This window comes from Agelaius phoeniceus, chromosome 8 (assembly GCF_051311805.1).
Source record: "Agelaius phoeniceus isolate bAgePho1 chromosome 8, bAgePho1.hap1, whole genome shotgun sequence".
Taxonomy (NCBI): Eukaryota; Metazoa; Chordata; class Aves; order Passeriformes; family Icteridae; genus Agelaius; species Agelaius phoeniceus.
Genome location: NC_135272.1, coordinates 13,793,250 through 13,820,293, shown reverse-complemented (window position 1 = coordinate 13,820,293; position 27,044 = coordinate 13,793,250). Strand labels below are relative to the sequence as shown.

The 27,044-nt window shown below is 46.5% G+C and overlaps 1 protein-coding gene across 1 annotated transcript in view; it reads left to right on the top strand.

Moving 5' to 3' along the window:
* Positions 1 to 19,531, top strand: part of HMCN1 (hemicentin 1) — a 161,259-nt gene extending 141,728 nt beyond the window's left edge. Inside the window, exons 85-107 of the mRNA XM_054638146.2 lie at positions 397 to 587; positions 1,076 to 1,157; positions 2,154 to 2,423; positions 2,921 to 3,091; positions 3,618 to 3,788; positions 5,089 to 5,259; positions 5,879 to 6,049; positions 6,212 to 6,382; positions 6,787 to 6,957; positions 7,178 to 7,327; positions 7,498 to 7,635; positions 7,950 to 8,071; positions 8,860 to 9,097; positions 10,187 to 10,249; positions 11,298 to 11,417; positions 11,684 to 11,818; positions 12,156 to 12,269; positions 12,544 to 12,669; positions 13,324 to 13,452; positions 14,864 to 15,214; positions 16,537 to 16,656; positions 17,019 to 17,145; positions 18,197 to 19,531. Of these exons, the coding sequence (XP_054494121.2) occupies positions 397 to 587; positions 1,076 to 1,157; positions 2,154 to 2,423; positions 2,921 to 3,091; positions 3,618 to 3,788; positions 5,089 to 5,259; positions 5,879 to 6,049; positions 6,212 to 6,382; positions 6,787 to 6,957; positions 7,178 to 7,327; positions 7,498 to 7,635; positions 7,950 to 8,071; positions 8,860 to 9,097; positions 10,187 to 10,249; positions 11,298 to 11,417; positions 11,684 to 11,818; positions 12,156 to 12,269; positions 12,544 to 12,669; positions 13,324 to 13,452; positions 14,864 to 15,214; positions 16,537 to 16,656; positions 17,019 to 17,145; positions 18,197 to 18,563 (3,869 nt within the window). The 3' untranslated portion in view covers positions 18,564 to 19,531. The remainder of the gene's footprint in view (positions 1 to 396; positions 588 to 1,075; positions 1,158 to 2,153; positions 2,424 to 2,920; positions 3,092 to 3,617; positions 3,789 to 5,088; positions 5,260 to 5,878; positions 6,050 to 6,211; positions 6,383 to 6,786; positions 6,958 to 7,177; positions 7,328 to 7,497; positions 7,636 to 7,949; positions 8,072 to 8,859; positions 9,098 to 10,186; positions 10,250 to 11,297; positions 11,418 to 11,683; positions 11,819 to 12,155; positions 12,270 to 12,543; positions 12,670 to 13,323; positions 13,453 to 14,863; positions 15,215 to 16,536; positions 16,657 to 17,018; positions 17,146 to 18,196) is intronic.
* Positions 19,532 to 27,044: the final 7,513 nt, after the last annotated feature.

The following is a 27,044-nucleotide window of genomic DNA, read 5'->3' as shown; positions in this document are numbered from 1 at the left end:
GACTTAAACCTCATCCAGTGCCACCCCCTGCCATGGGCAGGGACACCTCCACTAGCCCAGGTTGCTCCAAGCCCCATCCAGCCTGAGCTTGGACACTTCCAGGGATCCAGGGGCAGCCACAGCTTTCCTGGGCAACCTGGGCTAGGGCCTGCCCACCCTCACAGGGAACAATTTCTCCCTAATATCCAACTTGAATCTACCTGCTGTCAGGTAGATTCAGTTTAAAGCTGTTCCCCCTAGTATATAATACCTTGCCAATGGCTAAATGGGAAAAATCTGAACAGATAGAAATTCCCCCTTCAGAAAGTCAGAGGTGAGTGATCCCTGCCAACTGTTCTCAATTAGGCACACTTTATTTTGGCTCTACTATTTCTCTGCCATCTCTTGTTTTTTAAGAGCCTCCAGTCTTCAAAGGGGATTATCACTCCAGCAGAATTGAGCCCTTGGGTGGCAATGCCATGTTGAATTGTGAAGTCAGAGGAGATCCCCCTCCAACCATCCAGTGGAGCAGAAAAGGAGTAGGAGTTCAGATTAGTAACAGGATCCGACAGCTTGGGAATGGTTCCCTTGCTATCTATGGCACCGTGGTGAGTCCTGCCCCTATACTGTGAGTGTCTGCTTTGAACTTGATTGATAAAGATGTTCTTGATCATATTGGTTTGAAGGAGTCAGGCTAGACATTTACCCTTCTTTGCTTTCAACTTTAAAAAATGTTTTAATTCAGACTGGAATTAGATTCAAATTATTCAGGCAAAAATCCCCACGGGGTCAGAGTTCTCCCTGCTAGTCAGAAGGACTGACATTACATACTAATTGTTGGTGTGTGAGATCCTGGTCATGACCAGTTAAATGGGACCTTTGCTCCTGGCCTTAAGAGAGCCTGGCTTCTTTCTACAGGTCAGCTGAAAAGCAATTGCATTCTCCTTGTGCAAATCTCTTATTCCAAATCTAAAATCCTAATCTGAACAGCAAGACTCCTATTTCTCCCCATGTAGTCATGTCTGTATTTTGAATTGGGATTAAAATTCACTGCCAGAAGGAGCCCTGTAGACTGAGCCCCTGTTTTGTTCCTCAGAATGAAGATGCTGGTGACTACAAGTGCGTGGCGACCAATGACGTGGGTGTGGTGGAGCGCAGCCTGACACTGACCCTGCAGAGTAAGGCTCAAAGGGAGGCCCCTTAAGGGAGTGTAAACTGCCTGTGGGGAGGTGCAGGCAGCTCCTGGGGGAGTGTTTCAGGTTGGGCACTGCCCTGGAGGTTTGGACTCATCTCCTCTTTCATGGAGTTGTAGAAGGGGCTTGGGTTGGAAGGGACTTTAAAGATCACCTGCTGTGGGCAGGGATACCTTCCACTAGAGCTGGTTGGTCCTTGAACACTTCAGGGATGAGGCAGCCAAGAGCTTCTCTGGGCATCTTTCATTATGAACATGTGAGAGTCTGATCTAAGCTGTGATTGACATCAAAGAAGAGAGAGGGATCTAAAGAGTGGTTGAGCCTCATCATAGAAAGTAGTGTGGAACGAGCTGAACTACTTTCTGCAAGGGCTTGTTTCTCTTAGTTCACTCAATACAACTGGAATAAACTAGACTCTCAACTTATATGAGGTGAATTCTAATTCTCATTGACAGTATTTTAGTTTTGGCAAAAATAATCCGTTAGAGGTTTTCTTTGCTACTGGGATAATTTCTAAGCATGCCTCTCCTACTGTAGCCTCAAGCATTGTGGGTCTGTTCCTTACCTCTCAGTTGTCTCTGCACATGAATAATATCATCTTCTTGTGGGTTTTATGAAAAACAAACCATTTTAGCAATAAAGAAGAGCATGGGCTCTTATAGCTGGGCCTTAATCTCAGCTTTAGTCCTCAGATTGCTGCATGTTCATGTTCAGCTTGTTGGCATTGTAACGTGCCTGTTTGGTGGCACTGGGGAACGTGGTTTACGGGTGAACATCGGTGGTGGTGTTGGGTCGATAGTTGGACTTGATGATCTGTTTTCCAACCTTAAGGATTCTGTGTTTCTGTTTAGCCAGCAGGGGATCAGCAATAATGATTTTAGTCAAAGTAACCTGAGTTGGGATTTCTCTGCACTCACTTTAGCACTAAATCAATCAGGCCTGTGCCCATGTGCTGTCACCCAAAGGACCCTTTCTCTTCAGGCCCCCCAGTGATCACTGTGGAACCGGTGGGCACCGTGCTGGAGGCCGGTGCCACGGCAGTGCTGGACTGCCAGGCCAGGGGAGAGCCCCCTCCTGCCATCAGCTGGTCCCGGCAGGGCCAGCCCCTGCTGGACAGTGACAGAGTGACCCTGCTGCCCAACGGCTCCCTGCGCATCGCCGCGCTGCAGAGGGAGGACACCTCCCAGTACGAGTGTGTGGCCAGGAACCTCCTGGGCTCTGTCCTCGTCACAGTGCCCCTCACTGTGCAGGGTAAGTGCACAAAACAGCAGAGTCACTTTGAAGCTGGTAGATGACAGCATTAATCTGGATCAAATGTGGTCAATATTCATCTTGCCCATGTTTATGGATGAGATGTTTGGTCTTATCTTCTTTATTAGCATTAGGTCTCGGGTAAGCCTGGTCTGAAGTGTCAGTGGGGTTCTCTTTCATGATTTTATTTTATTCTATTCATCCAGCTGGGAGAGATAGAGGCTGTGAAGGGTGAGAGACAAAAATTATAATGAAAGGATCTTGAATCAGATCCTGTCCTCAGAACATGTCATAACTGAACTGTGTCTCTAAAGAAAAGCATTTAGGAGCATACACAGTAATTGTCTTTGAACTGTGGTCAGAGATTTGTGCACAGTAATGACATGAAGTGAGGTGGATTTCCAGGGGTCAGGAGGTGCAGTTTTCCCTTCTCTGTGCCTGCCTAAGGGAGCTGCAGGCCCCGGCAGTGCCCAGCAGCCTCCCTGCTCCCGTTGCAGTGCACGGCGGGTTCTCCAGCTGGCTGGAATGGCGGGCGTGCAGCGTCACCTGTGGCCAGGGTGTGCAGGAGCGCGTCCGGCAGTGCGACAGCCCCGTGCCGGCCAACGGGGGCCGCGGCTGCCAGGGGCCCCACAGCGACCGGCGCAGCTGCCACCGCCAGCCCTGCCCAGGTACTGCTGCTGACACTGTCCCACACGGGTCTGGGTTGGAGGCACCCCAAAGCCCATCCAGTGCCACCCCTGCCATGGGCAGGGACACCTTCCATAGCCCAGGGTGCTCCAAGCCCCATCCATCCCTTGGACACTTCCAGGGATCCAGGGGCAGCCACAGCTGCTCTGGGCACCCTGTGCCAGGGCCTGCCCACCCTCACAGAGAGCAATTCCTTCCAAATACCTAATCTAAATATCTCATCTTCTAATTTAAAACCTTTGCCCCGTGTCCTATTGCTGTCTGCCCATCTAAGTCTCCCTCCCTCTATTTTGTAAACACTGTTTAAGTACTGAAAAGCCACAATGAATTGACAGTTTTAATGTGCCTTGCATTAAGTGCCCAAACAATGAACTTTTATCACCATGGATCTTGATGGCAGATTAATTTTTCTAAGTAGTTGTAATTAGTTTTGGAAGGGAATAGGAAATTTCAATAAATACTGCAAAAATAATGTTTAATGAAAACTGGGCTTTTTCTGGTCCTTAGTGGATGGGAGCTGGTCAGAGTGGGGGCTGTGGGAAGAGTGTTCAAGGAGCTGTGGCCAAGGGAACAGGACAAGAAGCAGGACCTGCAGCAACCCCCCAGCTCAGCACGGAGGGAAGCCCTGTGAGGGCAGCGCTCTGGAGTCAGTCATGTGCAACCTTAAGCCTTGCCCAGGTAAGAGAAGAGTAATTTAACCTTATTTGCATGAGAGGCTTCACATACAGGTCTCTTTGTTTCTCCAAACCCAAATTATCTCAGCTTATTTTTAGTTGTTCATTACTTATTTTTTTCAAATTGAATGGCACGAGTTCTTGGAAATAGGAATCACAAAAGTAAGTGTAAGAAATCTTAGCAATTTCTTTTTTTTTTATTTTTACACCAATAAAAATACTAATTTGTATTTTAGTTTTCCAGTACTTGTTACCCACATCCTCACAGTGTAAATTTTCTCTATCCTGCAAAGCCAGTTAAAATAAGAAAAGAACCAAACCCAAACCACCAACTATTTAAAGCTATGTAAAAATGATTGTTAGTAATTTAAGACCTTATCTGTGTATTTTCCTCTGTTGTTATAATTTTTAGCCATATTTTGCTCCCAGCTACCTAAATGTTCAAGTTTCCTTCCTGTACCATGAGTATTTCCCACATTTGACAGCTTGTAGTTTATTCAGAGCCTTCACCACTTCATGTTCCCTTCTGCACAATTTGCAGTGTTTGATTTTTCCATTTTTCCCTGGCTCTGCTGCCACTGTGATGCCAAATACTCATCCATAGGCCTGAGACTCATTTCTCTAGGTTTTGGCAGGAAAATCAGCTCTGGCTGCTGCTCTCTGGCAGCTTTTAGCCAGGCTGCCTTGGCCCTGCTCAGGCCTCCATCCTACCCAGGGAATTGGGAAACTCCAGATTTGATTAAGTGTTCACGATGTTCCACGATGGTGGTGAGGTGATGTAGCTAAAAAACAGAAAGGGAAGAGTCAATCTTTGCTTGTCAAAGTGCTGTTTGGGCCACTGCTCATGGCATTTTGTGGGGGGTCTGGGATATCCCAGGTGTGTGTCAGTTCTGGGGCAGTGTGTGTGTGATCAGGGATATCCCAGGTGTGTGCCCGTTCTGGGGCAGTGTGTGTGGGATCAGGGATATCCCAGGTGTGTGCCCGTTCTGGGGCAGTGTGTGTGGGATCAGGGATATCCCAGCTGTGTGTCTGTTCTAGGCAGTGTGTGTGTGATCAGGGATATCCCGGCTGTGTGCCCGTTCTGGGGCAGTGTGTGTGATCAGGGATATCCCTATGGCTGTGTGCCCGTTCTAGGGCAGTGTGTGGGATCAGGGATATCCCGGCTGTGTGCCCGTTCTGGGGCAGTGTGTGTGGGATCAGGGATATCCCAGGTGTGTGCCCGTTCTGGGGCAGTGTGTGGGATCAGGGATATCCCAGCTGTGTGCCCGTTCTGGGGCAGTGTTTAAGCGGTGCTGCCCTTGCAGTGGCCGGCGAGTGGAGCCCCTGGGGCCCCTGGGGGCCGTGCAGCACCACGTGCGGGAAGGGCAGCCAGACGCGGCCGCGGCTCTGCACCAGCCCGGCCCCGGCGCACGGCGGCCCCCGCTGCCAGGGCCCCGACACGCAGCTCCAGCTCTGCTTCCGCCGCCGCTGCCCAGGTGAGACCAAACTTCTCCTTCCCTCCCCGCGTTCTGCTTTGCTCGTGGTTAACGCTTTCTGGTTCTAAAAGTCTAATCCCTGAAAAAACTCCCCTTCAAGCTTTTTATTGTCACTGACTCTGTCACTACATAGCATCTGCTATATACCCTGCAAGTGGACCCCATTTCTTCTCTAGATGAACACCCTTAGCTCTCCCAGAGACAGAGCTTTGATGTCCCTTCCAACCCTAAACTGGCTCCAGTGGAGAGGGTCTCCAGCCCTGAGAGCAGCTCTGGAGGCTCCTCTGGACCCTCTCCAGCAGCTCCATTCCTTTGCTTCTGGCCCCAGGGCTGGAGCAGCTCTGCAGGTGGGGTCTCACCTGAGAAGGGCAGACAGGAATCCCTCTCCCCTGCTGCCCACACGGGGTCAGCCCAGGGCATGGGGAGTTCTGGTCCCACCTCACATGGCCAGGGCTGGTCCAGCTCTCACCTACCCCCAGGTCCCTGGGGAGAAATCCCCGAGTAGCTGAGATGCTATAGAGAGGCAGAGCCATCCATGTTCAGTTTTCCCCGATGCGGCACTCCTGTGCTGTGTTGCTGCTGGAGTCTGGGGCTGTAACTGCTGTGCCTCTCTCCCCAGTGGATGGGAAGTGGTCCCCATGGAGCAGCTGGAGCTCCTGCAGCGTGTCCTGCGGGGGAGGTAGCAGGCAGAGGACGCGCCACTGCTCTGACCCAGCCCCACAGTTTGGGGGACACAAGTGTGAGGGGAGTGACATACAAATGGATTTTTGCAACAGTGATCCTTGCCCAGGTGAGTGCTGTGGGTTGGGCTGTTTGCCCACCCTCTGAGTCTGGTTGTTTTCTTTTGGGAGGAAAAAAACCAAAGAAGTTACTCTCCAACAAAAGTACTTTCCCAGCTTGACTGTCTGGTTGTAAATCCCTGAGGAGGATCAAATCTGACTTATTCCTGCAGTTCATGGCAACTGGGGCCCATGGAGCAGTTGGGGAACTTGCAGTCGGACGTGCAACGGGGGCCAGACGAGGCGGTACCGGAGCTGTGACAACCCACGGCCGGCCAGCGGCGGCAGGGCCTGTGCTGGGGCTGACGTGCAGATCCAGAGGTGCAGCACGGACCTGTGCCCAGGTCAGTGCTCACAACAGCAGTGGCAATGCAGCTTTCCCTGGAAGACATCAGGGTATCTGCCACATGAGGAATGCAGACCACCTTCCTAGACACCACCTGGCCTAGGAAGTGTCCAAGGCCAGGTTGGACTGGGCTTGGAGCAGCCTGGGACAGTGAAAGGTGTCCTTGCCTGTGGTAGGAGTGGGACTGAATGAGCTTTAAGGTCCCTCCAACCCAAACCAGTCTGGGATTCTGTGTTTCTGATGGCAGGAGCGTTCACACCTGCCTGTTACAATGGTTTTGTTGTCCTTTAAGCTATTCCTTTAGAATCTTGGTTCCTCCAGGAAGGAATTGACTTCAGCATGATCAATGTGGCCTGAAGCATTTAAATTGAAAAATTGCTTTCTTCATTCTTTATTCTGCAGTGGATGGAAACTGGGGGCAGTGGCAGTCATGGAGCCAGTGCTCTGCTTCCTGTGGAGGAGGAGAGCAGACCCGGGTGCGCCTGTGCAGCAGCCCGGCCCCATTGAATCGTGGCCGTCCTTGCCCTGGGGACTCCTCCCAGATATCCAGGTGCAACACCCAAGCATGTCCTGGTGAGTATTTACAGCCTGCATGCAGTGACAGTGTGCTGAAAGTCTGTGGCAATCCTGATTTCACTGGTGCTATCTCTCATCTTGGCCAGTTGACTGGGTAATTTAAGTTTTTGGGCTTAAATCTGCCCTGCAACTAAAGCCCAGTTCTCTCTTCCCTAAAATACCCAACAGCGCTTATCACATGGGGTTGTGCTTTGCCTCTCCCCCATCCCCTGCACAGGTGGGCCTGCACGTGCCAAGGGCAGCATCATTGGCAATATCAATGATGTGGAATTTGGGATTGCTTTCCTGAATGCCACAGTAACGGACAGCCCGGATTCTGACACCAGAGTGATACAGGCAAAGATCACGAACGTCCCTCGGACCCTTGGTAGGTCTCTTTGACTTTGATCAATTTTTTCTCTGAATACACCAATACTTATGGTCTTCTGGTTTAAATCTGAAGGGTTACACTAGTTCTAGATCTTCATATTCAGCTCCTGTGCATGTGGGTCTGTGATGAGATCAAAGCTCCCCGATTTTCTGTGGTGTTTCCTTCAGGCCCAGCGATGAGAAAGCTCGTTTCCATACTCAGCCCAGTTTACTGGACAACTGCCAAAGAAATTGGGGAAGCAATGAATGGGTTTACACTCACTGATGCTGTCTTCAAGAGAGAAACTCAAGTGGAGTTTGCAACTGGTGAGTTGCCTGGGATGGATCAGCTCTGTATCCAGTAAGTCAGATGGAGGCTGCATTTCTGAAAAGATAGCAGAGGATCATTTGGGTCTTGTGCTTACACTAATGTTTTCAGACTGACTGTAGCCTTCTGAGCCTTTATTCCACCTTTTAGAGCTGTAGTTTGAAATATGTCATGTTTTTTCTCATGGGCATGGTACAGCTTACAAAATATAAGTATAAATTACTGGTCAGGGAACTCCAGTTTCGATTCCATGTGGCTGTTGGGAGTCACTGTTGGGAATGTGTGCCAAATGAGTGTGCTGTTAAACTGCCAGGTGAGATCTTGCGCATGACGCACGTTGCCCGGGGCCTGGACACGGACGGGGCCCTGCTGCTGGATGTTGTTGTGAGTGGCCACGTGCTGCAGCTCCAGTCGGTGGCTGATGTCAGTGTCAAGGTAAAGCTGCTTCAGGTACCACCCCTGCTCTCGTGCATCTGTACTTCTCTCACCCAGAGGAAAGCAGGAAACACTGAGTCCTGCAACCTGCTGTACTGCATGTGACTTCTTTTGTGCTTGGTTGAACTGATGATGCTGATGTTGCCTTTGAAAGCAGAAAGTTCTCATTAGGAGGGCGGTGTTGGTCTCTCAAGAGTTTCAGGTGTTGGCAGGTAGTGTTGAGGAGGGTCTTCAGGGTAGTTATTGATGGCTGGCATGTCAGGGTTGCTTTGGGCAGAGCTAGAAAGATGCATCTTTAACCTCTCATAGTAATTAGTAACTACTTTACTGTATTAATCTACCACGCAATAAATATACCTGAAGTTGTTGATATTTTGGAAAACCGCAATTTGTAGTATGTCCAATATTTATACCCCTCTTGAGTGGCAGAATGTTTCTCCACCACTTATTTATTTAGCACATTTGTCAGCATCTGACTTCAAATAAAAGCCAAATATTTAGACCTCAAAAGATTGTTATTGAGGAGTAAGATATTTTTTAGAAATCCCCTGCTGTGGCTTCCATCATCAGGATCCTCAGTACATCAGTCTGAATTGTTTTTTAAAGTAATAGACCAGGCAGTGTTAAGATTCAACAGTTAAAATAACAGTGAAAAAGACCTGTGCTTGTGCAATACTCTTTGTTCAGCAGTTAAGATAAGCCCCTTTCCCTAAGCACATCTCCCAGCTCTGAAGCACAGCCCAGGTGGTGCTGGTGTGGGAGCAGCTGAAGGCCAGGTTGTGTTGCAGGATTACACAGAGGATTACATCCAGACGGGCCCTGGGCAGCTGCACGCGCACTCCACGCGGCTCTTTGCGGCAGACGGGGTCAGCGTTCCCTACACGTGGAACCACTCCATCACCTACGAGCCCTCCAAGGGCAGGATGCCCTTCCTGGTGCAGACACTGCGTGCTGCCTCCATCACCACAGAGTACCACCCGCTGCAGGAGGCCGTGGCTTTCAAAATCCAGGCTTCCATTGCAAAAGGTATTGTTCTAGGCCTTCCCAGGAATCAAACAACAGGGAAAACTGTCCTCTCTGCCTAGAATTCATTGAGTCACCTGTAGTCTCAAAAGGAAGTTCTGTGAAACTTGGGTAGCTTTAGTGTAGATCCCAGGACCTTGTTGATGTAACCCTTAATTAACTATTAGTTAGCATTGCTAACTGCTGGCTTTTATGAACCTGAGTGACCAAAGGGGACAGGCATGGATTTAGGTGAGCACATTTTCCTTTGAGAAACTCTAATAAATGAGCAAACTGGCCTGTTACTTCTTTAAGCTATTTGGGCTTTTCTTTTAATGTGGTAGGGAAATTACTCTGGTTTGGAAGTAAATGAAACAGAGGGATTGGCTGTCTCAGTCTTTCTTTTTCAGTAACAAGATTCTAAATTAAGTAAAATAAGGTTTTTCCCACTTGCCAGACTATGGACTCATTGTACAATTTGAAAACCAAATACATTTTATTCTAATTTAAAAAGAGATCTGATAAAAGGGAATCTCTGGATGAAGATATGCCTGTGATTAAATCTGGCTAAGCCTTTACTGAACTAGCATTTATTTTCTCCAACAATTAAGATACTGGTCCTTGGGATTTTTTTTAAATTTCAGTTTTCAAGCAGCCAAAGCCCTGTCTCCTTTGAGGAGTCTCTCCCTGAGTTTCTCATTGCAGTTTGTAGTACATGGTTGTCTTCTACAGTGACCTCCTAAGATTTTTGACATGGTGACATTTGTTTGGTTTGGGTCTACTGTTCTCCTGTTACGTGAAGTAAAACTGAATGCTCTTTATTCTTTCAATAAGAAACTTTCCAGGGTGTATTAGGCTGGGATGGGACTTGCAGCTCACTCTGAGGGGACCCCCACACACCTGTTCAGTGTTACTAAAACCAGCACAAGCCATGCAATTCTGACTTTTGATGCCAAAGTAGAAAAACCACTAAAGGCTGGATTTAAAAGTGTCTGGTTTGGTGTTGAAATATAGTAAAGACTGTAAAATTGCTGGGCTGCAGTTCTTACTGTTAAAGTAGTGAAATGGCCATATTTTTATCCACAAGTGATGTGTGCTTCCTTTATCATACAGGGGATCGGAGCAACCAGTGCCCTGCAGGGTTTGCTTTGGACTCGTCTGGGCCTTACTGCTCAGGTAAGGACTGACATGGCTGGGTGTGACCATGGACTCCTGGACTGCTTTGGGTGGGAAGGGGCCTTAAAGATCCCCTATTTCCACCCCTGCCATGGGCAAGGACACCTTCCACTAGCCTAGAGTGCTCCAAGCCCTGTCCAGCCTGGCCTTGGACACTTCTTGGACAGCTTCTCTGGGCACCCTGTGCCAGGGCCTCCCCACCATCTCAGAGAACAATTCCTTCCCAGTATCCCATCTATCCCTGCCCTCTGGCAGTGGTTATCCATTCCCCTTCTCCTGTGACTCCAGGCCCCTGTAAACAGTCCCTCTCCAGCTCTCCTGGAGCTACTTTAGGCACAGGAAGGGGCTTTAAAGTTTCCATGAAGCCTTCCCTTCTCCAGGTGAACACCTCCAGCTCTCCCAAGCTGGCTTCAGAGCAGAGGGGTTCCAGCCCTTGGCGCATCTCCATGGTGTCCTCTGGACCTGATCTAAGAGGTCCATGTCCACCTTGTGCTGAGGGCTCCAGAGCTGGGCACATTATTAAACCACCAGGACCTACATCCCCCTTATGTGTGCACTTCTAAAAGTGTGACTTATCCTTGCTAAAAGGTTGTAGATCCAAGGGAAGCTGAAGATGTTACTTCTGTCCTCACCTACAATAGGAGTAGTGCCCAGACAGCTTTTAAATCAGTACTTCATGTACACCTGGAGGACAATGAACCTGCAGAGCAATGAAGGACTTGGGTGACCTGTGTGGAGGAAAGGCTGAGTGTTGGCACCTCAGACAGGAGCCCACATGTTCCTGCTTGGGGGATGGAGGTGGAGAGAAGCACATGAGTACTGTCTCTCTGTCTCTCTAAGAGTTGGGGTTGTTTTAGGGAGAAATAATCTGAGATGATTTTGTGGATTTATTTCATTACTTCTTGAAAGATTGCAGATGAAGGAAATTACTGGATCTGGTTTTTCCCTGTGGGGTTTACTAGTTGCACACCTCTGAGGAAGGATCGGATTGGAGTAGTTTGACTGATTGGGAAGTCTCACTGGTTTTTCAAACATTTTCTTGTTCCAGATGAAGACGAATGTGCTGTGGGAAATCCTTGTTCCCACATCTGTCATAATGCTGTGGGATCCTACTACTGCTCCTGTCCCAAAGGCTTCACCATCTCTGCTGATGGCAGAACATGTCAGGGTAAGGAAGGTGCTGGGGACAGCTTGGATACAAATGCCCTTTAGATAATTGAAGGCCTTAAAATGCCTTAAGAGGCACTTAAATTGCTAAGGAGAGGTTTTATTCGGGCCGTTTTCTCATTAAAAGAACACAATTTATTGGTGGTATTCTATTTCATAGCTGAATGTATTTGCAGTCACGTGTTTCTAGTTGCTGGTGCTGAAGGCACAGGTTGGTGTGTCCCCTGTGCTGGCTGGGCAGGGTTTGCAGCTCGTTTCCCATTGCAGACATCGACGAGTGTGCTCTGGGGGGACAGAGCTGCCATGCAGGACAGGACTGTGAGAACCTGCCCGGCTCCTTCCGCTGCGTGCTGCGCTGCGGGAGCGGCTTCCGACGGACGCCCGACGGCTTCAGCTGCCAAGGTACACCTCGGCCACCAGCTCTCTGCAGCTGAAACTCACTGTAGAGGGAGCCTCCAAGTACCTGTCTATACATTTTCATTCTTAAGGTTGTGGAGTTTTGGGGGTTTGGTCTTTAGGTTTGTTTTGTTTTTTAATCTTTTGCTTCTTCTGTCTTCAGAAAATTTAAAATCCTGTCAGGGAAGAAATTAGTGTTCTTGGGTTTGTGTCCCATGTGAATTTTCTTGTACAAAGATGGGAGAGCAGCAAACTCCTGAGCAGAACTCAGCCAAAGCCTGCTCAGGTAGTGCCCACAGGGTAACTGCCAGCCCTGGTGCCAAGGATTTGTGTTGTTCCACAGACATTAACGAGTGTCAAGAGTCCAACTCCTGCCATCAGCGTTGCTTCAATACCATAGGAAGTTTCCACTGTGGCTGTGACCCAGGATTCCAGCTGAAGGGCAGAAAATGTGTGGGTAGGGATGAAGTTCTGAATGTCCATTCCCTCTTTCCAACAGACAGAGTTCAACATTTATTTGTTGCTCTCTTATGAAAGAAAATGCTGCTATGGATGATATACTTGATGTACATTTTGGAATCTGTCAAGCAGTACTGAAAGCCAGAGGCAGCAGGAATTGGGCTGACTGATCCATGTGCATGAAATGATTCAATGTGTGTACACAGGGTAATTTCATTACATAATTGAGTCCAATCTTGCTTTTTTTTTTTTTTGGCTTTTGTTTGAATAAGATGTCAATGAGTGCAGGCAGAATGTGTGCAGGCCTGATCAGCTCTGCAAGAACACCCGTGGTGGCTATAAGTGCATCGATCTCTGTCCCAGTGGAATGACCAAAGCAGAGAACGGGACTTGCATTGGTGAGTAGAAGCATTAATGCACTGTGTGGCTCTGGGAAACAGAGGGACAATGATGATATTTATTTTTATAAATAATCCTGAAGATTGTCCATCTCCAGTTACTAATATTTGTACATACTAAAGCACCAACTTGTTTTTGCTTATGGAGCATCTCTATTTAACTTTCTTTGTAGTTGGTATTAAAAAGCAGATGCATCCTTGCTACCTCTAGTTTTCCACTGTTCTTAAGCAAGAACAGTAAGATTTCCCTTGGTGGTCTTTTCTGTGTTGGAACCTTGATTTCTCTCAGTTATTCATTGACTGAAATATTTTGCTTTGTGTGTGCATGATTTCTTAAGAGTTTGGCTCAAGAGCTCTCAATCTAGATCACAGGTCCCTGCTGCTTATCAGGGAGGGTTTTAAGCACAGCGGATGTTGTAGGTGGTACCAAAGCTTTTGTTCTAGTGGAATCATGGGATGATTCGGGCTGGAAGGGACCTTAAAAATCACCTATTTCTACCTCTTGTTGTGAGCAAGGACACCATCCACCATCCTGGGTTGCTCCAAGCCCCATGCAGCCTGTCCTCGGACACCTGCAGGGATGGAGCAGCCCCGGGTTCCTCCCGCGGTGGGGCTGTTGCAGAGCTGTGACTGTTGCCTTGCCGTGTGCTGCAGATGTTGACGAGTGCCGCTCGGGGTCGCACCAGTGCCGCTACAACCAGCTGTGCGAGAATACCCGCGGCAGCTACCGCTGCGTGTGCCCGCGAGGATTCCGCGCCCAGGGCACCGCCAGGCCCTGCGTGGGTAAGCTGCACTCGCTCCTGTGCTCTGCTTTGCCTGGCTTTCTGCTGCAACACACCAGCAGTGCTGGCCCTGGGCGACACCACGCTGTAGAGACACCTTCGCTCTGTGTTTCCAAATTGGCTGTCTAAAACAAAGTGTTCTGTTCTAAACAAACAGAGCTAAATGGTTCTAAACAAACAGTCGGAGCTAAATGGTACCAAACAGAGATTGGTTTGGGGCTGTGCTTTGAAAACAAAGTGTAAGAGGGACTCAGAGCACTGTGTCATGGATGACCACTCCACAGGAGGCTTCAGTTATAAAAATCAGGTGGGGTTTGTTGATGTGCCTGGCTGTGCTCATCTCTGGTTCATCATGCCCTGGCCCACCCCTGAAGGCAGTCACACAGGGAGTCATGTGGGTTGCCCTAGGAGCACACCCCAAGGAGCTGCAAGAAGCCCAACAGACCCAGAACTGAGTTTGGCTCCTGAACATCTCAAGTACACCTATCCCCCCGATCAGGACTGCCAGGGGTGTTCCTCAACAGACAGAGCACAAGGACCTGATCTGCATTTCTCCCTCAGTGCTCCACTCCTGGCATGGGTGGCTCCCAGCAGGGAAGGAATAGGATCCCTGGCACTCACAGGAATGCCAGCCATGCAGTCACTCCCTGTCCATCTTGGCATAAAGCCACCCAGGGTTTTCTCCCATGTCTCAGGAGGCTCTGGAGCTCTGACGTGGGGAGCAGGAGAGTTTAATGTGTGAGGCCAGGGCAAGTGGATAAGCATAAGCACTTCCCCTGGCATTTAAGAGACTTCAGGAAGGCAGTAGGATCATTTAGCATCACCTTTACTGCATTTATGTCAAATATTTAAAATGTAACAGCTGACCTATCCTGATAGTGAGGATTTCTGAATGTGAGTTTGTGACACCAAGTGAGGCTGGTTTCTGGTTTTGGTTGCTGTTACGTATCATGTCAGAAGAGCATTTCTCCTTGATGACTACTTCAAGATTAGCTTTCCTAAGTGATAAATAGTTTTTTCTTTTTTTTTTTTTTTAAACAACCTAAGATTTTTGATTGTCAAAAGCCAGAAGTGCTCATCTATGGAGCACTTAAGGAAAAACCCCCATTACTAAGAGAGTATTGAGCAGTTGAGGCTGAAACAAGGCTTCAGCAGGGCTCCTGTCCTGGTGAGCACAGTCACATCAGCCTGTGGGAGAATGAAGGTCTCTTACAGTCCAGGACAGTGGACCTGCCTGCTTGGCCTAGTGTTCTCCATGTTTTAGTGCCTCCAAACCTCGCTTTTATATCTTCAGCTTGTTCCTGACACTGAGATAAGTATCTGTGTGTATATATACGTATAGTTATGTGTTGTTTGTTTGTTTTCTCTCCTTTCCACATGGTTTGGGGCTCTGGATCATGTCACATGAGCAGACATTAATGAATGTGAACAAGTGCCTAAACCCTGTGCACTTCACTGCACCAACACCCCTGGCAGCTTCAAGTGTTTCTGTCCACCTGGGCAACAGTTACTGGGTGATGGGAAATCTTGCGCCGGATTGGAGAGGGTGCCAAATTCGGGTGCCTTTTACAGTAGCTATAACTATGCTCAGTTCTCCCCTGGGAGAGACAACCAGCAACTGCAGCACTATTACAGGCACTCCTCAAATCTCTACAGCTCCTTCTCAGAGTATAGGAACAGCAGAATACCTTTCTCCAGGACTAGAAGGAACCTTAGAGAAACTTGTCCTGAAGGCTATGAGGCAAGAAATGCCAGATGTGTAGGTAAATGTCAGTCCTATCTATGCAACTCTGTTTTGGGCCTTATTCTTAGGTTACTGTGTGATATATACCAGGGCTGAGGGTTTGTGGTGCTGGGGTTGTGTTTTCTATTACCCTGGTCAATATTCAGAGGGTTCTGCATGTTCTGGTCTCTGCTGTCTTGGCTCACATTGTAGCAAAAATGTTCTCAAACCTCCTTATAACCTCTTTTTTTAATTGTGCTGCTTATTACCTGTGGCAAAGTATTACCCTCTGTTACTGTCTTTCTGCTGATCATGGTAGCTCACCTTGGTGAATCTTCTCACACTCCAAAAGCCACCAGAAGCCCCGACCTAGTTACAGTGCTTCTGTCAGACTCCCACTGGCAGCAGTAATCCGTGTCAGAAAGGTTTGGAATGAACATTTTAGACTCAATCACACTGGGGCCACTGCCAGCACTGCCACTGTCACACAGGCAACAGGCAGAGAGGCTTTTAAATTATTATGATTATTATTATTTTATGTAAGAAAACAGGTTGCAGTGTAATTCAGTGAGCATGGAGAAGACATCAAACCTTGTATTTAAGCTACAGAGAGGTTTTGATAGTCACATCCATGTGGATTGTTATGGTATAGGAGTTTGAGAGACCCAGTATACAACTCTGAAGGAAGGAAGGGTTTGTTTCCAATTTTGATCTTCATCTCAGCTTCCAGTTGGAATTAGTTAATATGCCATGAATATTAATAATATTAATATTACATGAAACTTGCATTTCATTGAATAAACATCTAAATTTTAAAATTATTGTTTAATGTGAAAAATACTCCCAAGTGATGCTTTTGTTAAAGAAAATCTTTTCAATAGGCAACCATCAGGATTTGCTAACAGCACAAATGTTTGTAGTCACATGTGTTTCTCTTTTCTGTTTGCATTTTGATCTAATGCAACCCCTGCCAGTCAGACAGGGGAAGCAAAGACCTTCCTTCCACTATTTAACCATGCAAATCTGAACTCCTGCTTGAGATTACTTTGCTGCTGTTCTGAACTAGGCACATGTTTTAAAAGCCATTATAATTACAAATTATCTGTGTCTAAACCATGCTAATGTGCTCTAAAAACTTTACATAAGGAGCCCCTCAAAGCTGCCTTTAGTGCCTGCAGAGTTACAAGAATGGCACAGGTAAGGGAAGAGGACACTCTGGTCTTAGATGTTCAACTCCATCAGAAAAAGAGATCCAGACAACTCCCACCAGCTCTGTACACTTGCAGTACATAAATAGGGGAGAAGTACCTGTGTTCGTGGCAGGCTCAGGGAATGCTGAGGTGTTGGTGCTTCTCTCCACAGACATTGATGAGTGTGAGAGCAGAGACACGTGTCAGCACGAGTGCAGGAACAGCCTGGGCAGCTTCCAGTGTGTCTGTCCCGCCGGATACCGCCTCATGCCCAACGGCAAAACCTGCCAAGGTAGGAGAGCCGTCCCTGCAGGGCTCTGGGGGAGCTCTGCAGAGAAACCTGACACTAGCCAGGCCCAGCACATGGCTGAGCCACCTCTCTGGATTGGCTATGTGAGTGTCAGCATCCCAAATTTCAGGTTTCAGAAGTTTTTACATGCCACACTTTATTGTTTCATAAAACATCAGCAAACTGGACAATTGCAACTTCTGATTCTCTGCAGTTCCCCTGTGACTTTCTCATTACACACTGAGCTTCAAGCTCTAGGGTCAAACAGAGGCACATTCTGAGCCCTGCTCAACCTTTACCCACTTTGATTTTCACCCTTAAATTCTTCTACCAGCAGTTGATCCCTTGCATGTTTTTCCATCCAGATATTGATGAGTGTCTTGAAGAGGACATAAATTGTGGATCAAATCAGATGTGTTTCAACATGAGGGGAAGCTACCAGTGCATAGACACCCCTTGTCCTCCCAACTACCAGCGAGAGCCACATTCTGGGTATGTTTTATTCTCAGCCCCTTCTCACCTGTCCCAAGCTCAGCTCCTTAATTTGTGCTTGTTAAAGGAAAAAATTTAAGTTTGCCTGACACCAGTAGAGCTCACAGTAGCTAAAGGTAAGGCATTGCCATTGGAGGTCATAGAGTCAGAGTCCTGGGATGGTTTGGGTTGGAAAGGACCTTAACAGAACATCCAGTCCCACCCTCTGCTGTGGGCAGGGACACCTTCCACTGTCCCAGGGTGCTCCAAGCCTTGTCCAGACTAGCCTTGGACACTTCCAATGGATGGGGGCAGCAACAATTTCTCTGGGCAATCTGTGCTACTGCCTCAACTGCCAGGGAAGAATTCCTTCCTAACATCTAATCTGAATCTCTCTAATGGCTTGACTTGCTATCAGCTTCAAAGCATCAAATACTTTCTTTTAGTAATGAAAATAACTCTAAGTTCCTGTTAAGCTTTGTTATTTCCCTGTTCTGGGAAGAAATCCCATATTGATTTCTTTTAATCTTTCAATATCCTCAAAGAAAAATAGCTTTTTTCATAGTCAGAAACCATCTTTTGGTATCAAACTCAACCTGCAGTGACATCTATGCTGACATGGAGGTCATGTCCTTTGACCTCCATTAGCACTGGCAAACTGCACTAGCAGAGATTTAATGTTTTAACTTTTGATTAATAAAAGTAAATTTTATTCTGCCCATCATTCCAAATTCTTTATTTTATGACCTAACAGACACATACCTCAAATGCTGCCCAGAACATTTTAAACTATTCTAATGTTTAAGAACACAGTCACTAAAACTTACCCTATGGACATCAATGACATCAGTACAGCCAACATCTCTCTGAAATGATCCTGTTGAGGCAAAAAGGGACATTAAACTGGGCTGCAGTGGCTAAGGAAACGGTGGATAAAGAATGCATGAGCACTTCTAGAGAACTTCTAATCTGCAGCAGGGTAAACAGGGGAAGAATTTCTCCTCTACGACCTATCTCAGTACTTAAGATACTGCGCCTTCTCTCTGGGCTAAAGTCTTCTGCTCCTTCCTAGGTTCTGTCTCAAGAGCTGCCCGGCCAACGACCTGGAGTGTGACCTGAGCACCTACGCCCTGGAGTACAAGCTGCTGTCGCTGCCCTTTGGCATTGCTGCGGGGCAGGATCTGATCCGGCTGGTGGCCTACACTCATGACCAAGTCATGCACCCCAGGACCACCTTCCTGATGGCGGAGGAGGACCCTGCAGTGCCGTTTGCCCTGCGGGACGAGAACTGGAAGGGGGTGGTGTTCACCACGCGGGCGCTGCGGGAGCCCCGGACGTACCGCATGGGCGTGCGGGCCCTGTCCTACAGCGCCGACGGCAGCGTCGAGTACCGCACCACCTTCATCATCTACATCGCCGTGTCCGCCTTCCCCTACTGAGCTCAGCCTCCTGCCCAGGGCCAGGGCTGCTCCTGCCTGCTCTGCTGCCTGCCCCACACGGGCAACCACCACACTTCAAAGGTGCTGTGCTCTTTTCTCCTCCCCTGCTTCCCGGAGGCTGCCTCTCCAGTTCCGTTGTTCCAATTCAAGGGGAAGATCCATGGCTTTGAGGACCTGTTACCACTTGCTTTATTTATTACACTGGAATAGTCACTTTCCACAGTACGTTCTGAAAAGCAGCAGAGAAATCCATGTAGGCAAAGCAAGTAAGCAAGGAGCAGCCTCCACTGAAAGAAACTGAAGAAAATAAACCCATAATTTCAAGTGGTCTACATATTTTAAAGGTTGCTAAGTGTTTTAAATTTTATATCTATTAGATTTTTTTCCTTATCAATTACCCAATAGAATTAGGGCTGTGCTATACTATGTTGTGTGCTCCAACCCACCAAATGCCACTGTGCCCAAGGGTTGCAAATGCTGAAACAAACTACGTTAAAGTTTGTTTGCAGCTAATGAATCTACAGGAGAATTTGGAACTGGTATCTTTGGTTTCCATGCAAGTGTAGAGATGTTGCTATTTCTTGGAAGAAAAAACCAAAATGGCTTCTTCTACTTTATAGAGCAGGTATTTTGTAACTTGTTTTTACTCTGCCATTCTGGTATAGCCATTTATTTAACCCAAACCCATATCCACTGCCATATTCCCAGCTCAGTAAATGGTCTGGGGTTTTACGCACATGGAACATTTTTCTCCAAAGGTGATGTAAGTTTGGTTCAATAATGTCAATACACTGTACACAAGTAATTTTGCCAAGATGTATTCTATTTTTATGGACATGTATATATGTGGTTTTTCTTATGTGTATTTTCTATGCAGTATCTCAAGAGTGTTTTACAGTTAAGTTTGCATAAAAGGACAATGTCAGTACAATGAAAATAATCAAAATAAAGGTTCCCATCAACTTTGAGACTGCTGGGAGTTTTATCTTTGAAAAAAATCTTCTCCCTTTCTAAAGCTCTCACCCTAAGTGCCAGGGGACAATGCAGAAGGTACCATGCCCAGCAAACCAGGGAGCAGCTGCAGCTCTTTTCCCTCTTCCTGGCACTTCGGGGTAGTAAGAGACTATCACCAGCTTTAAAGTAGATTTTCAGCCACAAGAACAAATGGTCTCTCATAGATTATTCTTGTATATTATTAACTAATGTTAGACATCCCTATCCCCACTTGTTGTCCCCTTGTTTTTTCTTCCCTTTCCAGTGCACTAAGTGAAGTAGTCCTGTGTTGTTGTCATCTTATAGCAGGGGTTCTATACTGCTGTCTCCTTATCACAAAAGTTTCATACCTGCTTGGTGTTTCTCGTGGGCTGCTCCTCAGAGCACTGACTCTTTCTTCTTCACAAAGCAGCCACTGACTCCAGTTCCCCTCTCACCCAGCCACCCCCACTCTTCTATAGCATCTTCTTCTCATTGCTCACAGCTGTGGCCTGTTAAAGTCAGGCGTGTTTGTAATCTTTGATAACTGGCCCAGCTGCAACTCCTTAGGGGTAAGATTACTTTCTACACTATCTTTATTTTCTTATATTCCATCCCCCTACAGGCCTGCAAAACCAGGATGACTTAAAATTGCTTTGCACTTTATACAGATTTATCTGAGTTACAGACTTTAAACTGAACAGGCTTGCTTCTTGGAAACCTGACTTGAAAAATAAAAGCAGCTCAAAGATGATAAATCCCATAAAAAAGACATGAGGGAAGGAGAAATGAGAGTAAGTTATAATAGGTACAGGTAATTACCTCAGTGTCTTTTAAGAATGAGACTCAGACTGAAAGTGATGAACTTAAGGGAATCTAATTCCACTCCCAGAACACAAAAATTTCTACTGTGACATATTTTGTGAGAAGGGAAAAAAACCCAACAGAGTTGACAAGCTTTTCTGACCAATCTGACCCAAAAAGTAACAGTCACTTACCAGATGGAAGGCACTTAATCAGAGCCATGGCTCCAAGTTTGCCTTCTCATCCAGGCTTTCCAGGAGCCAGCTCAAGGAGGAGCTGCTTGTCCATGTGGAAGGTGTTCCTTACCCTGAGATGATGCCAGGACTGAGGGACCAGTGAGATGTGGTCACTGTGGGTGTGGTGGTTTTCACTCTGGGACTCAGAAGGGAAGTGCTGAGTAAAGGAGAACTTGTGCCATGGCCTTCTCTTCTTTGGCCATCTTGAGCTGTGTTACAAATTTCATTTCTGTGCTATTAAAAAGGTTGCAAGTATGTTAAATTAGATCTCAGAGCAACTGTATCTGCTGCTGCTCTACCTCCATAGGCCTGTTGCTGACAGGCTGGAAAAGCAGCTGCTTATCATTACTTTTCCTAGTCTAACTTGAGAGGCAGATTAGTACATGTTTATGTGCCCACATGAAATTGGGTGTTTGCTAAAGGTTAAAAATCCTGCTTTCAAAAATTCAACTTTTAAATACAACAAATATTCCACTGTACATATTGCCACTTTGGATAAGGCTTCCCAACCCTTAGATTCAATTTTCAGTGTCTCAGGGCTGTACAGTCACTTTGTCCAAGCCCCTCTATTAGTCTGCAGCAGTATTTGCACAGTTAAATGTTCCCATAAAAGGCTGATATGATCACCATAATCATTTGTCACAAAACTATTTTTAAATGCCCTCTTATCACAAACAACTTACTCTCTAATAACAGCATCCTAAGAGCAATGGCACCAGAAAAATACTTCTTCAAAAATAAAGGGAGGTCTTAGGGAGAGCAGTTAATGAACAGATAGTCAATGCTGCACTGCTACCTCAGGCCTGTGCTTACCTTCCTTCTGCATAAGCCTATTGTTCCCCCAGCTTATTGGATTTCCTGGAGCAGCATTTTCTCCTGGCGCGTTTATCCCTGGAACACTGTCCTGTGCCACAGGCTCCTGCCTCTGTTCCTGGCCCTCACTGCTGTGCAAACATAGCAACATTTCATTAACTACACTTACCAGGATCAAACAAATCCTCTTTTGCCATCTTCCATGGTGTATCTCCCATAGTGAGGAATTGGTACATAGGGGTGGTTTCAGGGTGACATCTGGTGGCACAAGTCTCCTGAAGCTCACCTCCTTGTGGGCACACCTTGGATCCCAGCCACCTGCTGCTGCAGCAGTGCCCAGAGCACTCAGCCCATGCCTGTATTCCAGGAGAACACCTGCTAAACCCCAGCCTTTGAAAGAACACAAGCAGACTCACTCTTCCTCCCAAAAACAATTCTTTCTTGGTAAAGCCTAAAGGAAACTGCATGTTAAATACAGCCCTTTGGAAAAACCCATATGATTCCTTCCAAATCTAAGGTCTAGGAGAGGAGCAAGGCAGGAAGAGGAGTTCAGGGATGAAACCAGGGCCAACTGGGGCCAGAAAGGATGGAAAATTCACAACCAACATCTGTTAAAGGTGACTGATGCCCTAATGCCAGCCCTACCACAGCATCAGGTATCTCACACCCACCATAAAAGGCAGGTGTTCAGGAACCAGAGGCAGGTAAGGAATCCCCATCATACCTTCTGTAGAGATCTATCTTGCCAGCCCCAGGAGAGAGGAAATGCACTGAGGTTTTGTTTTCCTTCACACACTGGCTGAAGTGAAAAGCTACTGCATGGGTACAGTAATGAGCTTGTGCTGAATGCACAGCGCTGTTGGCTAAAGGGAAAACATGTCATCAGGTGAGATGGATGCTCAGCAAAGACCAGAGCAGCTGTGCCTGACTGGAAATGTCCACTTCCAAGTCAGATCCAGACAGTGGGTGCGAAACGCAGGCGGATGCTGAGTAATGCAGCCGTCACTGCCCACATCGGCGGAGCACTTCCAGGCAGGACACTGCTCCCAGGGTCCAGGGGGGAGTTCTGGAGCCCTTTGCCTTCAGAGGCGTTTCTAGTTCTGGCAGCTCAAATACAAGGCTGCTGCCAATAAAAACTTGGCCCAGTGCAACAGTTGAAATCCATGGATTATTTTACAAGGCTGGAATCCCAGCGCCTGCGCCGCTGTCACCCACGAGTGGGAGCAGCACACACAGCACTGGCTGTGGGATCCCCCAGCAGGGGTGCAGAGGAGGCACCTGGCACATTTCCACTTACCTGTCAGGATATGGGATGTACAAATGCATGGATGGGTGAGGGCTGCTGTGCTTTGTTCCTGTGGAGAATCCTGCAGGCAGATAAGGCTCCTCTGGCCTTGTGGGCTTCAGTCTCTGATCCAGGGGAGAGCTTTGATTCAGCCCAAAACCAAACGGATCTCACTGCCATCACTCAGCACCACAATGAAGTCTGGAAACCTAAAGCACCTTCTTCACCAACTTCCATTAATGCTGGAGAGTCTGAATGGCTTAAGTGCAGCTCCTGAGGAGAAATCAGAGACATTTTCAGCTCCTGCACATGCAGAAGCCCTGCATTCATGCAGAGCTGCTGCTCCACAGGGACTACAAGAACTCTTTGTGAATTACTTCATTTGCCCCTTGTAAGCCTGGTCAAACTGAGAGGCACAGGCCTCTGGGTGAGAGCTGGGACAGCAAGGAAACACCAGAGAGTGCCAGCTGATGGCCAGAGCTAAATGGGGCCTCAGACACCACACCTTCAGCAGCATTGCTCTAATCATCTCAACATCCAAGCAGTACATCCAGCCAGGTCCTCTGAATAGGGTTAAATGTAATCCCTAGCTGGCTGCAGATTTTTATAAACAAATTTGCATGTCTGGACACACTTAACACAACTCCAATTGTTGTTCTTCTATTATTTCTAGAGTCCCATATTGTTGTTATTAGATTTCTAAAGTCCATACCTCTTTGGCATATTCTCATGGCTGCAGATCTTCGCTGCACGGACTCCTTCTTCTGCATGCTGTTCTCTCAGCTCAGGGCTCCTCCAAGGCTCTCCCTGACTGGCTATCCCACCCCCTTTTATCCTGGTCATCTTCATTGGTTACAGCTGCAGCCCAATTAAGGACATGGCAGCTGCAGCCCATCGAGGGCAACCGGGACCTCTGGGGCAAAGCCTCTATACAGATATTCTAATACAATTCCTCTACTAGATCCAATCACTTCTCAGATCATTGGGTTCAATGTTCAAATCTTCGTGGCACAACTGGTGCCAGATTATTCTGCTTTGATAAAGTTTAGTGTTAGAAAGGGAAGCAAAGGAGACTTGCTTACAGATAAAGGCATATGGATAAAAAAGGTGCACTTCAGCACTAACAGATTCAAATTATAGTTTATGAATAGCTAAATAATAGGGCCATCATAAATATCACCAAGCCAAGGGGCTGTTCAGAGTACACAGCAAAGGTTAGGAAGTGCACTGAAGTAATGCTGTGAAAGGAGAAGAGGATCTGTTTTTTTTCCCTGTCTGTATCCAGAACCACTGCACAGCTCCTGTGGTTCTGGATAGCTTCAGTAGTCTTGCAATGCAGTGAGATGCAGCTGGCTTCCTTATTAATATTCTCATTGCTAAGGACTGAGACAAGCTCCCCTCCATACCTTTGAATAGCTCACTGCACAGCAGTCACACAAATCAAGTCCTGCCCTCCTGCTCCATCACAAGAAGTGTCTCAAGGACTCCACTTATAGAGAGCACCTGAGAGGTATCAAGAGATCTGCACTGCACAGCCCATAACTCAAGCAAGGCAAACTCTTGCTATTCAAAACTGTAGCAGAACCACTGGCAAACACAAAGCTGTATGTAAAAACTTCAAAAAAAGCAATGTATCTAATTTGGGATCTCCAGCTTCAGAAGCAAAGCCCACCAGCATCCCTGAAGTAAAGAATCCCATGAGTATTCCCCATTACCACTGTCCCTGATAAACACAGTGGCACGTGAAAAAGTCCAGTTCCAAACAGCATCAAGGTTCCTTCACAACTGCCCCTTCACATGAAGCAGGCAAAGGAACAGGATTTCCCCATGTCCAGAGAAGAAAATGCAGAGGTCTCTGGTGCCACTGCATGCCTAACTGAAATGGAAGAAGCAAAAATAACATAAGAAAACAACATTAAAACATACACTGAAGGGACTGCAGGACCCCCAGTGATAAGCAGGGGAGGACAAAGCTTCCTTGCACCAGAACCAGATGGTTTTTGCTGAGATGTCCTAGCAAGTCCCATGCTTGAGAGCTTATGGGAAAGAGATGGGCTGAAAAAATCTGCAACAAAACCATCACTTCAATTTCTCTTTCACTTAAAAGAACTGGACTTTAAATATAAACCTTGTAAATAACTCTGATTGCATCAAATTTATTCATCCTTCCTCATCTGTCTCATCCTTCCTCATCTGTCTGCAAGCAGAATTAGCTCACCAGTATTCACTATTTACCAACCCCTCAGGCCAGCCTGCTTTTCTCAGCTGCTGGGGCCTTGTTGAAAAGGAAATATTGGTGGTTTTCTTACTGGTTACTCTGCAGTGCTCTCAGTGATGCAGAGACTGATAGAGAACCTCAAGTTGGGTGTAACCCTGCAAACCCATTCCAAAATATTACCGCTAACATTTCACAGCTCGTGTTTTGAAAATTTTTTGGATGCATAAACAATGTTGTCCTTTAAAAGATGAGGCTCTAAGACAGAAGTGGTTTGTGTTCACCAGCCCAAATGCACAGCAAGGTAATATCATGGTGTTTTTACCACCTGTAGTAGCTTTACTACAGACAAGCAAAGATCCATCAGCAATTACCAAAAAGCCACTTCTAATGAAAGCCAGTCACGACCTTGCTAAAAACCTCCAAATGCCTTCAAATTGGGCACCTCAGCTAATCAAAATCTCTCTTAATCATAGAAAAGGTCTCAGCAGATAGTACAAGTAATAGCAAAGCTAGGTTTTACTTAGAGCTGATATAACCCAAATGGTCTTGATATAGATTTGAAACTGATAAACAGGACAGAAGAGCCCATTGCAAAATGAATTACCACAGTATGTAAAAACACACCAGCAGAGCAGCTAATGGCAACAGGCTGAACCCAGCTGAGAATCAGCTTTTTGGAGAAGAAAAGCTGTTTTTTGGGCAGTGAGGTTCAGCAGTGAAGTTCAGCACCACCAGATTAGCCCCTGTTTGCTTACAAAGCCCTGCTGGTTATCTAAATAAATCACACAGCACTGGTTTTGCTCCCACCTTGTGTACTAGAAAGAAATCAATAGAAAATAACAATCAACAAATCTCCAGCCTCAAACTGGAATTTAAACCAGCCATGCTAAAGTCTGAGACATTTTCATGATTTAGAGCTGCATGAGTCAATTTCCCATTTCCACAGATTTTTTCAGTATTTTGACAAAGTCCCTTGATCACCTAAAGCTGAACTGGGAAAAACACAACGGATGCTTGTTCCACTCGGCAAGCCCCAATCTCTTCCACTTCTCTGTCATCATTTGTGTCTTTCAGCAAATGCTTCTGACACTCAGATACACATTCAGACAACATATTCAAATTAGGTATTTGGTCCCAATTATACTGAAGTCAAGGTCTGAGCTTCATGTACCTATGCATCAACTTCTCAACCACCTCTCAATTACAGCAATAACCTCTCCTGTGACTACAGCAAATCCTTTCCCCTCACTTACAATAACTCTGAGTAGTGGTACAAAGACTTTGATCTTAGTCTACAAACACAAGCACTACTTCTTTCCTTTCAAGTTCAGCCTGTCTTTACTGCCAGGAATCAGCCTTGCTACACTTCCAGATCTGTTTGCCCTTCCTCTCAAATTGGCCTTTTTTCCCTTGGCAAGAGTTTGCTCCTTGCACAGAACAACTTCATTTTGCTCTTTCAACTCTTTCTTCAGAGTCCTCCTCTGTGGGCTGTCATTGGAGATAAATACAAGATAGTGAAATGCGTAACTACAGGAAATGAGTCCAACACCATTTTTTGTACAAGTTATCTAAAAAATTAGTTTTGGAAGCTATTAAACACCTTCCAGTACACCATCATGTTGGTAAACAGCGCTTTCACAATTATTTCCCTTACGAGAGGGTTGGTTTTTGAGCTGTTTTTTCCAGTTTTACAAACTCTGTCCAGATAAACTCCATTTAAACTCTAACTAATTAATTAATAAAATGAGAGTTAATGTTCTCACATAGAGATGGAAAAAGCTCCTTACACATACCTGAAAAAAGCATTGCCTACATGCCATTCATTCTTATTTTTCATTAGTTACTATACAATTTCACCTGGAGTGTTATATTCTGTGTCCCCAGGTTCCAAGTGAGCTGTAGATCCCTTTTGAGAGAGACTGACATGAAAACTAACCATTGCTATTGCCTGAATGGTCACAGGTTAGATAGCCCTCTTCTACTGATAGATGTTCTCAGAAGACTGAGATTTTAGATTAAATCTGTTGTATTTTAACAACAACAACAAAAAAAATCAAATATTTTGAGAGTTGTAATTTCTGTGTCTGTAGCAGAACTGATATGTCAGTTATTCAGTCCATTTCCTATTTCAGTTTTCCATAAACAGATTTTGT